A 15,259-nucleotide genomic window follows, 5' to 3' on the forward strand; every position below is an offset into this window, starting at 1 on the left:
TCTGTAGTAATGATACCCAACCCTATTGTATTGATACCTTCTATTAAGTTTGCCAAAAAAATCTTCATTTTCATACCTATTTCTAGGGGTGAGTGTTCGATCGAATCGAATCGAATCGAGTGAAAAATTTTCAGTTAATTAAGTTGACGAATCCTATTTTATTATCTTAACTCGATTTGAAATTTTCTCAAATCGAGTCGAGTGAGATGGAATTCGAATCGAATCGAATATATTTATTTGAGTTAAATTAAAAAAAATGATTTTGAGTCCTTGTAATCACTGTCATCCAACGTAATCAAATTTGCCCATTGTAATCAAATTTGTTATTAATTTTCACCCCCTCATAATTTATTTATTAATATTTTATATACGGGTTAGCTTATTTGCTTGCTTAGTTGATTCAATTATCTTCTGATTCTTTTTACTATGTATTTTGAAATTAAAAAATATATTAAATTTAAAAAATGTGATTTTTTAAATAAAATTTATTTTAAAGATAAAATGTGAAATGGATACTAACGTAAAGTTTTAACACGAATATTTTATAGCATCATCAATAATTCAATTTTAACAAAAATTTATAAAGATTTAATATGATTAAACAATTCAATAATATAAATAGTACAAAACATGAAATTTAATTTAATAATATAAATATTAGATATAAATAAAATTATTACTATTTAGGTTTAGGAATTTTTTTTGGATTATTTTAATTTTTGATTTGGGGGTAAAAGATGAGAAGCAAGAGTTTAAGGGGTTGAAGGAGTAAATTTTTGGGGGAGAATATTAAAAAAAATTAGGGGGGAGGGGGATGGGTTTGGGTTAGAAGGGGGGTGGGATGGGAGGGAGTAAAATTTTTGGGGGAAAATAAAAAGTTTTGAGGGTTGAATGAGTAAAATTTGGGGGGTAATATTTAAAAAAAATGGGGAGGAAAATGGGTTTGGGGTAGAAGGGAGGGTGGGATGGAAGGGGAATAAAAGTTTTGATAAGAAAGTGGGAGGGAGTAAAAGTTTTGATCGGAAAGTGGGAGGGAGTAAAAGTTTTGGGGGAAAGTAAAGAGGTTTGGGAGTTTGGGATAAAAATGTAAAATATTATAGTTTGGTATTCGAATTATTCGAGTTATTTGAATTCGAAAACCAAACCCGATTTAAACTCAAAATTCGAAAAAAAATTGAGTTGACTCGAATAATTCGATTAATTAAAATAACTCAATTCATTTAACTTGAAATTCGAATTTTATTTTAATTTTTTTGAGTCGAATCGAGTTTTTCTCACCCCCACCTACTTCATGCCAACAACAACTTATATAATAAATGCATAAATGCACACTTATACCTGCACCAAACTAATCCAAAAACATACCTAAACAATCATATTTCAATCAGTTTGCATCATTCAACCCAATATGCCAAAATTTGGCACCAAAACAACCATTCAACATATGCCAATTCTACCTATACAATTTCAACTAAGTCAATCATACATTTAACCATTAAATACCATCATTTCACCCTACCATTTCAAGTTCAAACATAACCTTTGAGAGGAATTCAAAATCACAACAATTTACCAAATCAAACACATATACACATGAGCACTAGCCTTTCCAAAATCAAGTATTATTTAAGGTTCAATTCAAACTATCATCCAAAGTTAGCACATATATATTAACACCTATGTACATGCCACATAACTGGACTGAAACAACCAAAAGTTTATCAATTAGATAGTTGGATAGTGTAATCTTTGAGGTGATTCACCTGACACATTTCGCAAACCGACAATCTACAAAGAAAAGGAAGACAATGGTAAGCATTTTGAATGCTTAAAGTTTAAATGAAGTTACTTAACTTATTCACAATTTAAGGTATTAAAACATATTGGCAATAAGCTTGGTAATCCATTGGCATCCTATTGTTTTTATATACACATCAACAAGTTCATTTAGGATTAGATCATTTATAAGATAAAAGCTCATAACATTATTTTAACATTCATCATATACCATGTATTAACATATCATGAACCATTTGCTTACACATATAATTTTACTCAAAAGTAATTAATTCATTCAATCTATCTTCCATTTTAACTTTTATTTTTTGCCCGGAGAACTATAGAAAATTTAACTCGGATAAATTAGACTAATTTGCTCACACGAGATGACATATTCGAGCTACTAACACTAGCTTCAGACTAGGGTTCGATGTTGCTTACAATAACTTCAGAGAATCTAGAACATATGTTGGATCTCAAGCCATCGTATTAATCCCTAATCAAACACCCATTTTCATTCTTTTCGATTGAACAATTATCTTTTTTGTTTCCATTTGGACCTTAATGGCATGTCATTCATATCCTAATCGTTTACTAAGTTCACATAGGAATTGTTACCTTTTTCATATCATTTCAAACCTTGTACCATCATCATATATATACCACTCAATCCTATAAACATTTCACGTCAATTTCATACAAAATACTCACTTGTAATACCATATTTCTCATACTTTATATAGTCCTTTAGATGTCAAAATCGTTAATATTATGATTAATCTAAACTAAGAGACATTATAACATAAATAACATAGTAAGTTCCATATGAACTTACCTGGCAAAAATAGCAACAAACCAAACGTCGAGGACTAATTCATAATTTTGCCTTTTCCTCGATTGTCTTCCAATTGATTCAAATATCATTCTATATGATAATTCATTTAAATTTATCAATTCCAATTACCTTATAACATCCTATTATATGCATATGTCAATTCAATTTCATTTTCTAAAATTTCCCTAAAGTTTTGCATTTTATTCAATTTAGTCCCTGAAATCAAAATTGCAATATCTTTCAAATTTAAACCTCTATTTTGAAACCAATCTCAATTTCATATTTTTAAAACCCTCTATTATCTATAATTATAGAAATGTTACACCAATTTTGAAATTTATGTGATTTAGTCCTTATGTTCAAAAACTAACAATTAAACTTTATAAACTAGTCCCTTTTCATTTCTAAGTTTAAAATATAACAAAATAACACCAATTTCATAAAATATTCAACAATGGAAAGTTTTGAAAACTTTAATAGTTTTACAAATTGGTACACAGGATAGCTAAATCAAGCTCTCGAGACCTCAAAAATATAAAAATTACAAGAAAAAGACTTAAAAACTTAATTGTGTTTAACAAATTTAGTGGTTTCCAACCAAAACCCACCATCGTTTGACATAATAAGGAAGGTCCAATTGCTTGATTGGTCCTTCAATTAATTAAAATTCATAGCAATTAACTTTTACAATTTAGTTCTTGTACCTTAATTAACTATCCAAATGACAAAATTAGTGGATCAAATTTTAATTAAACTATATACTAACATCGTAAATATTAAATAATAATATTTACGGACTCGATCATCGAAAATAAGATTCTAAAATCATCGTTTCCAAATCACTGAAAAATGAGCTATTACATTAGGGTACTAAAGATCGATCCCCTATTCATTATTCTCTAAGGTGTTTATAAGAGAGATCCTCTTGTCTATTGATATGACATATCGGGGTATACATTTAACCCGTTAAATGTGTAATGGATAATAATGGACACATATCATGGGATTTTATGAGTACGAGGTAGTTAAGCTTAAATAGACTCCTTATTGCCTTAGAAGTGTGTTCACATTTAAACAATATTCACACTTAAATCCGAGTGGATGACTCCATTTAACGAGAATGGGTTGTCATACTCAGAGATACTGAGGTCAAGAGGCATGTCTGGATGTTATTTCAAAGGAAGTCAATGTTAGGGTCAACGATGTCTCTCTTGCATGTTGTCTTTCCATCTTCCTTGTCTCTTTGTTTTCTAATCTACAAAAACAACTCATGATTTCCTCATCTTTAGATTTGCATGCTCAACATCCACTTCCTATGCTTCTTTCAAGTCGTGAGAAAGAGATTTTTCGTTTTTCTGTCTGATTTTTTTCAAAAATAAAAATTGAAAATTCTTAATTTTGACTTTAATTTGTGATTTGTGGTAGAAATGATGGTTGTCAAGTTGAAAATGTGTAAGGGAAATTTTGGGAAGACTTTTTTATTTCTATTCAATGGAAATCTACATAGCTATCCAGAGCTCTCACCATTGAATCCCTATTACGGGACTTGAGGGAATAGAGGTGCACTACTAACTCGACATAATCACTCAAATGGTGAGCCAAATAAACAAATTATTATAGCTCATGGACTAGTGACGAAATGGAATAACCATTCTGTCAAACGAAACATATTGTTAGTTTTTCATATGCTCCAAAATATGCAACTTGTTATATACCTCTATTTTGGCAATAACACAAGGCAAAGCATAGGATAACTTTATAATAACCCTCTACTAGATGTAACCCGCGAACAACCCTCTACTTGATACCCTTTATAGTGACTTTCCGTTCAGCACAATCCGAGACCAACCTTCCACTAATCCCATTTAAGTTATCTTGAAACTGTCCGTTATGAACCCTTCGCAAGGACCACTAAGGCGTATCAACCTCATACAACCTCATAAAGGAGAATGTCAGAGTAGGACCACGCAATAACATACATGACAACATTGACCTACAACGATCCTGCCACCTAGCTAACCACACAAGCAAGCCTACCATTTGTATTGTTAACTACGTGGCACAATGAGACAAGAGGACAACCCTCATAGCACAAGAATAAAGGGTCTCTTTTTTCCTCCAAGAAAAACCTAAGTATTCCCTCTATCTATCTCCTTCTTCCTCCATTCTACTCTCCTTCTCCTTCAACCTCCTACTCTTACCCTGGTTCTCCACCTATCACACATGAATCGATCCCCCAATCACAATCACTTTCTTCTCTTTATTCCCTCTAATTGTTGGATAGTTTGGCGAGATGTACTATGGCGAGAATATGACAAGTAGATAAAAAGGTAATTAAAAGATATTAAATTTCATGCATGTAAAAGCTAAACCAAAATTTGTATAAAACGTTGTTTTTTCTTGATCTCAATTGGGAGCAACAAAACAGAATTAAGTACTAACTTTCAATTCTAAAAAAGACATGATATAAATTGAAAAGTCACTAAAATTAAAGCGTTAATAAAAAAAATTAATAATTTTAAAAAATAAGCTGTTAAATTTTAAATGATGTTTTGAACATGACAAAATAAAATATTTGACTACATAAAAATTAGAATATCAAATCTACAAATTAATTTTATTTTATGGAAAACCTAAAAAAGGGAAAGAAATTCTATTTAGTAATGTTAAATTTAATTATAAATAGAAATGTAACTACTAATTATGAGTTTTAGGGTTAATTTATAATTAAGGTTAGAAAGTAATTTTCAAAAGTGTAATAAAAAGACTTTTTAAAAATTTTGATAATGTTTATCATGCTTGTCAAACAGTATTTTTGTAAAAAAAATATTTAATAAAGAGATAAAAAAGATAATTTCATTGAAAAATATTTCTCCAAAAATTAAAATTTTTAACTTATTTTAAAATCTATTTAAAAGGTTATTTTTTTTATTTAAAGTCGGATTGAAATGTGCATACAACAGGTGCAAACCAAATGAACACTTTTGTCGGTGGAGGGATTTTGCTAACGTCACAGCAACTAGCAATAAGCTTCCCGTGCCGTCTTGTCATTTGAACATTCCAGCCTGGCTGTTTTCGTAGCATTGGTCCTACATTTATATATTAAGTTATTTCAATCAGGTTGCCCTCCTATTTTCATCAAACTACGATAATACCACGCCCTAAAAGTTGAAAAACATATAGTCATTGCTTAGGTTTGATCCTACGCCGACACTGTCAAAGTGGCACCTCTTGTCAATCCAACGGCACTAAGTCATCCAAATTCCCTCCAATGATTGGTTGTTATTATTACAAATTTAGTTTTTCAAATTTATTTTATTTAAGGTTAAAAATTGCTACAACCCTTTTTTACTTTTACTTTTTGAAATTTAATTTTTATTTTTTAGATGTTAAATTTTAAGTTTACTTGTTATCTGATATAACATTTTAAAATAAAAAAAAACATTTCCTTTATAGTTTTATAACAATATGTTAGCTTTCATAATGAACCTAAATTTAATAGAAAAATTTAACGATATTTAGAATTGAACTTGGATTTTGAAATTTAAAAAGGTAGAGTGTTTAAATTCGTTGAACTAAAATATAGATTAAATTTCAAATGTACAAATAGTTACAAAGACTTAGAACATATTTTATTTTTTATTTAAGGGTAAACTACACCATTAGTCACTAATTATGATTAGTTTTTGTTTTGGTCACTTAACTAAAAAATTACGATTTGGTCACTAAACTATTCAAAAGTTTTCATTTAAGTCACTAACTTGTTAAAAGCGATGTTATATGGCTTCTCTATTCACACTGCCTGCAGCAATCAAAAGTTTTTTTTCTCCTTCTCTTCTATAGTTAAAGTTTTTCCATGAAACAAGTTTGAATGTCATGAGTGTGCGAACCAAAATTCAAACAACTTTTTTCTGTGATCTCTGATACTGACTGTTAGACCAACTTGGATATAAAGTATGTTAACTTGGATCTAAAGTATGTTCTTTTACTTGTTGATGGGTATTGATCCACCATACCGATTATTGAATCGCCATTTGGAGCTCATTGGCGGAACTTAAAAAAAAAATCTAACAACCTAGTGACTTAAATGAAAACTTTTGAATAGTTTAGTGACCAAACTGTAACTTTTTTTTAGTTAAGTGATCAAAACGAAAACTTACTCATAATTTAGTGACTAATGGTGTAGTTTACCCTTTATTTAATGAAATGTAAAAAAAACCTAAAAATTCTAACTTATTATATTACAACTTAATCTTTTGCCGTGTAGGTTATTCATATTTTAAGTTAATGTGTGTTTGATAAATTAAAAATTTAATTACTGAAAAATTAAGTACTGAATTTTTAATATTAAATTTGATAAGTGTTAAATTCATATTAGAAATTTGTTTGGTAAATTAGTAAATATAAGCACTGAAAATGATTATATTGTTTGATAAAAGAAAATACTCATCTTATAAATATAATATTTTATATTATTTTGGATAGTTTTGGATAACAATAATATAGTAATTTGAATATCTGAATGAAATAAAATCAACTTAATATTTTCTACATCTACTTATCTTATTCAACACTTTTTTGTTCAAAATTTTATATTCAATAAAAAATCAAAATAATTAGCAAACACGTTTAAAATATTAAATGTTGAAAATTTTCATTTCCATTTTCATTTTCAAATACACCCTTAATCAATATTTTATTAAAATGTTGTTATTGGTTAAAAAAAATTCATGTAAGTGATAATGTTAAAAAAAATAAAATGTAATAAGTTAACCATTAAAAAATTCCTCATTTCCATTAAAAATAATTATATTTACAAAATAAATATTAAATATAATAAATATTCTTTTAATATTTGTGATAAGTTGAAAATAAAAAAATAAATATTTAAAATGTTTAAAAATAAATTAGAATTTGTTATGAAAATCCTATAAATATCCAAAATTGAATTTATAGGTTAAAATCTAGGTCCCTACATTATTATATTTGAAATTTAGTCCCCTTACTTTTATTAAAAGAAATTTAGTCTCTCTATTCTACTTTTTAGATATAAAAATACAAGTCCATTTATTAACATCATTAAATTTTTTTTTTAGTTAAATCCAAGTTCATTAAAGTGTTATTTTTTGTTATATGACTACCAAGTGAATTTTTTTTAATTTTAAAATGTCACACCAACGAAATTGACAAAATAAATTTAAGGTGGTGTTAACAATTAAACCTGAATTTTGAAAATTGAAAAACCTAAGGAATAAATTTCAAATTTATAAAAAGTAAAAGAATTTAGAGCACATATTAACCTAATTAGTAATATGATATTAAATTTCCTTTTAAAAATACTAACTTAACATATTATGTAAAATGGAAAAAATAAAAAAATATTAAAATAATTTTAAAACTATAAAACATATCAAAACAATTTTTTTAAGAAAATTATAAAATATTTTAAATTTGAGAATTTAAAAATTCTGTTAAATATATAGACTTTTAAGCTAATAAAAATTTGTATAAAATTTAAAATAATACGAATATAATTTAAAGCTTTGGACTTTGATAATAGTATATATATTTAAAATAAGGTTAAAATATCCTCCAAGTCTATGTACTCTTCGTACATTTAGAATTTAGTCCTTCTAACTTTTTTGTTAATAATTTTTACCCTAAATGAATTTTATTATAATAGGGACTATTTATAAGATTAAGTTTCTAAGAAATAATTTTTTAAAACATTTATTATAAATATATTTCATAAATAACAAATTAATGAATTCCATAATCACTTTTTCATCTATTTTTAATTTAGGAAATTGTATATATTATACACGTAACATTATTTTTATTAAAAAATAATGAATTACAAAATATATAAATGAAGTTATAAAACTATTTAAATTTATATAATATCAATCATAAAATTATAACACAATTTAAATATATTTTATATTAATACATACAAGTAAACTCATGCATCGCTAGATAAGGAAACTAGTATATATTATATTACAAGATTCTAGATTAAAAAAAGAAGAAGAAGGAAATAAATAGCATTTTTACACCACAGTTCTTTGACACATGACTCTCTCTTTTAAGTATTTATTTCCGATTTTACTTTTTTTTAAATTATTCTATGCCTTATGTTTAAATTTATTTTCTTTAGAAATTTTTTGAAGGTTAACAATTTAATTTATATATAATAAATAACTTACTTAAATTATAATAAATTAAATATTGATGAGTTTTTATATTGCTTTCATATTAAATATTTTAAAGGCTAGATAGTATTAATATAATCTATTAATGATTTTAAACAAAATCTAACTTTATAACTAGTAAGGAATAGGCTACGAGTTGAATATTTAAACTTTACAAATGAGATTTAAATGATGACTAATGTCTTATTAAAGCTAATAAAAAATTAAATATTTTAAAAAATTAACATGTGATAATATTTAAAACGGATAAATATTAAATTTATACATAAACTTTATTTTAATGTGCAATCTGATACATGAATGTTGATTTGATGCAATTATACACACGAAACTTGAATTATGGTTCATATGTATACATGAAGATTTGGTTTTGATTCAACTGCACACATTTAAAGAAATGAATATATACATTTATTTTTGTTGATACATAGAATCAACAAGGAAGAGAAAGTGGTGGTTGCAAGGAGGTCGGTTCACGTATGGCAAGTGAAAAGCCGAAAGTAAAGGTAAAGTGGGAGAGGAGTTAAAGGAAGGAGGAGGAGGAGGAGGAGAAAGGTGGAGAATGCTAAGTTACAGAGAATATACTTGGGGAAGAAAGAAGAAAGAAGAAAGAAGAAAGGATCTTTGGTTCCTCGCGCGGAGGTATATATAGGGGAGGTCCACTTGTCATATAATGCCATGTCATCAACGATACGGATGGTAGGCTGCTTGTGTGGTCGATTAGGTGGCAAATCCGCTACATAACAGTTGTTTCCATGCATGGTATTGTGGATCCTACTCTAACATTCTCCTTGCTGAGTTTGCACAAGGTTGTTATACCTTGGTAGTCCTTTAGTGGTTCCCCTTGGAGGATAAAAGCGGGAGGCCTCACAGTTGGTTTAAATGGGATTCACAGGTGGTTGGTTGTGTATTATCCAACGAAAGGTCATCTTGAAGGGTATTCGATGGAAGGCCATCTGCGGGGACGTGTGTGGACTCATGCTAGGCTACATGTATACATATGAACCACAATTTGGTGCAATTATACTCATGTCAAATATCATTGTTTGTGTATCTAATATATCAACGTAAAATGGTACTAATTTGATAATATTGTTAGTGATTTGTGAAAATTGAATCAAGTAAGAATTTCTAGTATAAAATAACACAAAATCAAAGTTGATATATAACATTACACATTATATTAAACAATATATTAACTTAAATACTAAATTAAACATTGAAACTAAATTCAAATATTAAACAATAGTAAGATCATGTATGTAAGCATTAGATTATAAAAGAAAATAGCTTTAATTTCTGACGAAGAGATTTGATCTGTTTGACTGACTCCTCTCTCTTTCTTCCCAAAGCCTCTTCCTTTAGGTGTTTCTTTCTTGGTTGGAAGTTGTAAAGCAGCAGCAACTGTAATAGAGTTTTGATGCTCCCACAATCAAGGTCTAATTTTAAGTAATTTACTCACCTTTTGGGTCTGGAATTGAAACTCACCTTTGCTTTCAAGTAACTTATTATTACTACTACACTCTTATAACTTCATCTAAAATTTAAAACAAAAAAGTTAAACAAAGAAATCATGCTCCTATTTGTGTTATATTATGTTTCTTCTCTTGTCCCTCTCACTCTCTCCCCACACTGCCCCCCCTTCCTAGCGTAGTAGTGGATGCCTTGGTAATTTAACCAAAACCCCCAACCCATTTTCACCAACTTTCTCTTCAGCTATATAGTGTTTTTATAGAAACTCCCAACCAATTCTAAAACCTGGCCCTTTTGCTCACCCTTTCCGATCCAAACCCACCATTAGCACAGTGGCTCTCTTTGTAATTTAACCCCATTCCAACCCCCTTTTCACATCTCAAAGTTCTCACCCTTCCCTCCCTCTATAGCTTTTAGCCACTAACTCCCCTGCACTACAAATCCCTCTCTAACCCTTTCCTTCCCTTCATCCAAACCACACACACACACACACACACTCACAACTCAGAGAAGAGAAGGGGAAGGGAAACAACAATGATGGGGCAAAGGCAACACGTTGTTCTTCTCATTTTCTCAGCTTTTCTTCTCTTCCAAACCTCAAACGCCCATAACGTTACACGTCTGCTTGCAAAGCACCCCTCTTTGTCCACATTCAATCATTACCTCACCCTCACTCACTTAGCTCCCGAGATCAACCGCCGCACCACCATCACTGTCCTTGCCTTAGACAACGCCGCCATGTCTTCCCTCTTGGATAAAAACCCTTCCATTTACACCATCAAGAACATCCTTTCCCTTCATGTCCTCCTTGACTACTTTGGTGCCAAGAAGCTTCACCAAATAAGGAATGGTACTGCACTAGCTGCTACTATGTTCCAAGCTACTGGTGTGGCTACTGGGGTTTCTGGGTTTGTTAATATAACCGATTTTAAAGGTGGGAAAGTTGGTTTTGGAGCTGAAGACAATGGTGGAAGTTTGAATTCCTTTTTTGTTAAATCTGTGGAGGAACTTCCTTACAATATATCTGTGATTCAGATCAGCAAGGCTTTGCCTTCTGTTGTAGCTGAGGCTCCTACTCCAGGGCCAAGTGAGCTGAATATCACTGGCATTATGTCAGCACATGGGTGTAAAGTGTTTGCTGATACCCTTTTGGCTAACCCTGAAGCCATGGGAACATATGAGGTAAGCTGAATTTTTTTTGTAAACTAATTATAGCAGTTTGCTTTAAAATGTTGGGATAAGGATTTGATCATTGAGGCTGATTATAGAGGAAAAAAGGTAGAAACTGGAAAGTGTTCATTTTGGGCCGTTTGATTGAGTGGTGATGGTGGGATTTTAGTTTGAAATGTAAATGTTGAAAGAAATAGTGTAAAAAGCAAATTAAAAAGATATGCTAATGGCATAAGATACTGTTTATCTTTACTCTTTAAATTGCTAATTTTATTTTTCAAAAGGCAAGGTTTTGTAGGAGAGTGGGGTAGGTGCATTTTTAATCCAAGTGCATGACAATGACATCTTAAGATTTTTCAAATTTCAAATTTTGTTTTTGATGTGAATTTTGTAGACAAGGTCTAATCCAGATCTGGGTTTGCTTCTTTTTCCCCAATTAGATGCAATGGTCCATTATAGAGCATGCTCATTATGTTCTGGACTTAACAACATGCAGTAAATGCAAGAGATAACTGTTGTACACATTGACGCGATGATAGTGGTAGTTTATATATGGAGTGGTCATTGTGACATTAATAGAATCTTGAAGTAATAGCATGAATTGGTACCTAGGAAGAGGTAGTGTACTAATATTTTGCTATGTCATTTACTTTGCCCCTAGTGTGTTGTGAGCTGTATTGTAATATATAAAATTGTTGAGGTTTTGCTTGTTTGTTACTTCTAGGATAATGTTAATGGAGGATTGACTGTGTTCTGCCCTATGGATGATCCATTCAAAGCCTTTTTACCAAAGTACAAGAACTTGACAGCTTCTAAGAAAGCATCTTTCCTCGAATTCTTCGGTGTGCCTGTGTACCAATCTTTGTCCATGTTGAAGTCCAACAATGGACTCATGAACACATTAGCTACCGACGGAGCCAGCAAGTTCGATTTCACCGTGCAAAATGAGGGTGAGGAGGTGACACTAAAGACCAGGGTTAACACTGCCAAAATAACTGGGACTCTGATCGACGAGCAGCCAGTGGCAATTTATACAATCGATAAAGTGTTGCTGCCTAAAGAATTGTTCAAGGCAGCTCTTAGTCCAGCCCCAGCCCCTGCCCCAGAGGAGGCAGCAGATGCTCCAAAGGGATCTAAATCCAAAACCAAGTCCAAGTCTAAGACTAAGTCTAAGGCAGCACCAACACCGGATTCAGACTCACCAGCTGAGTCACCAGATGATGACCCAGCTGATCAGGTAGCTGATGATGATAATGCTGCTATGTGTTTTGGGGCTGAAAGGCTTGCTGTTGTTGGATTGAGCTTCTTGTTAGTGTTTTTCTTGTTGTAAGTGATGCCTGATATGAGGCTAACTTATTAGTCGCCATCAGTGTGGTTACTCTTTTTTTCTTTTGGTACTGTTTGTTTTGTAGTGTGTGATGAGTATTTTTGTGTTGTTATATTCGCTCGAGTAAATGCAAATTGTGATGTTAGTTGATAGCAGTTAAGTTTTGTTGGTATGATTTTTCTTTTGAACTTTAAAGTAACAAAATGTTAAGGAAAAATTGTGTTCTAATGTAATCACGATACCATTTATGGACGGTTCATCACATTGATGATCAGCATTCAGCAGCATCATGTAAAGGGTTACCCAACATTTTTATTCATTTAAGAACATCGCATATAATAATAAGAATAATTACATGCTATTATTTATTATGATAAAATGTTAGGTCACATTAAAAGTGATTTAATTTAGTTAATGTTTACGGATTAGACAGTAATGTTAATGTTTTGGGTTATCAAATTACACATACGGAACTTTTATGACATCCCATCTTCAAGAAAAAGAGCCATGTTTCTGCATCTAGTTTTGTTTTCTATTATTTGACATGACGGATCTTGATATATTAAGGTTAGGGTTATCAAAGTTTTTATGGTTCTAACAAATAGCATCCGTGCCTCGTCATGTTGAACCATTGAGAATGAATTGATTTCTTATTATTTTTGGATTAATTTATTCTTAAAATTTTATAAGTTCATGCCAAATCTTTTAAATATCTAGGACAGTTTGAGTATTGAGAATGAAATTATTAGGAAGTTTTTAAATTTTGATTATATATTTGGTAGTTTATGTTTGCAGTTTGAAAAACCTTTTCAAGTGTGGCAGACATATATATTTTAGAATTATAGTAAGGCAGTGTAAGTATGGTTACATTAGAAGCTGTATCTTTTAGAAATATATATGCGATGATATATTAATTCATTTGTGTGATTTTTTTTCCTGCTGATCAAACCCACGATTTTTATTCTGAAATTCTAATCTTGTTATTGTGTTTTACTAAATGATAAACTAGTTAATCTTATATATGCTACTATGGTTTATGATAATATATCAATTGAATTCTATTAATACTAAAATTATACCTGGTATATTATCTATCTTTTTGTTATTATTTTATTTGATAATGGTTACGAGTTTTGATCTTTGAACTTAAGTTGTTATATTTGTCTGTCTATTGACACGGTTTCTTCTTCTTTAATTTTTTTGGTTTTGTTTTTGGAGTGATCTGTTTTTCAGTCTTATTCGTGATGGAGGAAGACTTGGCTAATCTGAATTTGATTGATGAGGAAGAGGATGCGTTTCAGGAGGATGCTGTGGTGGTTGATTAGAATTATCATCTTAGTTTGGTGGGACGTTGTTTGACTGATAGTGTTGTTCGTTTTCCCTCTTCATGAAATACTATGGTTGATCTGTGGCATCCTATTAGGGTAATTTGTATTTCAAATTTGGGAGAGAAACAGTTCATTTTTCAATTTTTTCATCAGGTTGACGTTCAAAGAGTACTAGCGGGAACACCATGGTTCTTTAACAATCACTTATTATTGCTCCATAGGATTTAGTCGGGGGAAAATCCGTTGTTAGTTCCGTTACATCTATCGAAATTCTGGGTTCAAATTCATGATCTCCCCCGGGTTTGATGACAGAATCTATGGCCAAACAATTTGGGGATTTTCTGGGACAGTTTCTTGACTATGATACATCGTTCCTGTCGATGGGTTTTCAAAATTTTATGCATATTCAGGTTCGTTTGGATGTGACAATTCCGTTGAAAAGGAAGAAGAAGATTCTGATCGGCAAGCATCGGACTGTCTACGCTCAATTTTAGTATGAGAAACTCAGTTTGTTCTGTTTTATTTGTGGCAAGCTCGGGCATGAAGAGAGTTTTTATCCATTTCGAACCAGAATTGAGCCTTCAAAAATAGTTTTTGGATGGGATATCTCCTTACGTGCGGCGTTGCAACGACGTAATACAAAGGTTAGCAAGTGGCTTCGGGAAGCTGATGGATCGGAATGTTGTATGTTGAATAAGGAAAGAGAAATTCAGGGGCCAAAATTTAAGGGATGAGAGGGATACTGGGCATAATCATGAGGGTGAGATTGCTAAATCTTATCCAAATCCCAATTTTATTCCTCTAGGATCTAGACAAATGACACTAAACAATAGAGTTGACAAATGGCTAAATATGGATAATAGTGAGTTGTATGGGGCCGAATGTGGGGATGGGCCTATGGATTTGCAAATAGATGAAGAAAATGACCCACTTAATTCTATGGACGGTAAGAAATGACAGTGTGTGGTGAGTGCTTCAGTTAAACTTTTGGGCAATGACTCTGTTGGAGGAATTCATGATATATCGGCTAGCTTTGCAGGGTAGAGCAGCCAGTCGCAATGAAGCTTCTTAGTTGGAATGTTTGTGGTTTGGGGAGGTCACGGGCTGTTAACAGGCTCAAAAATAAATTAAGGGT

General features: G+C 30.9%; 1 protein-coding gene across 1 annotated transcript; it reads left to right on the forward strand.

Annotated features, from left to right (window-relative positions):
• Nucleotides 1-10,833: 10,833 nt before the first annotated feature.
• LOC107922285 (fasciclin-like arabinogalactan protein 1) lies at nt 10,834-12,799 on the forward strand. Its single transcript, NM_001327198.1, is given in 2 exon segments — nt 10,834-11,481; nt 12,194-12,799. Coding segments are annotated over 2 exon segments (1,254 nt in total).
• Nucleotides 12,800-15,259: the final 2,460 nt, after the last annotated feature.

Source organism: Gossypium hirsutum, chromosome D01 (assembly GCF_007990345.1).
Source record: "Gossypium hirsutum isolate 1008001.06 chromosome D01, Gossypium_hirsutum_v2.1, whole genome shotgun sequence".
Lineage (NCBI taxonomy): Eukaryota > Viridiplantae > Streptophyta > Magnoliopsida > Malvales > Malvaceae > Gossypium > Gossypium hirsutum.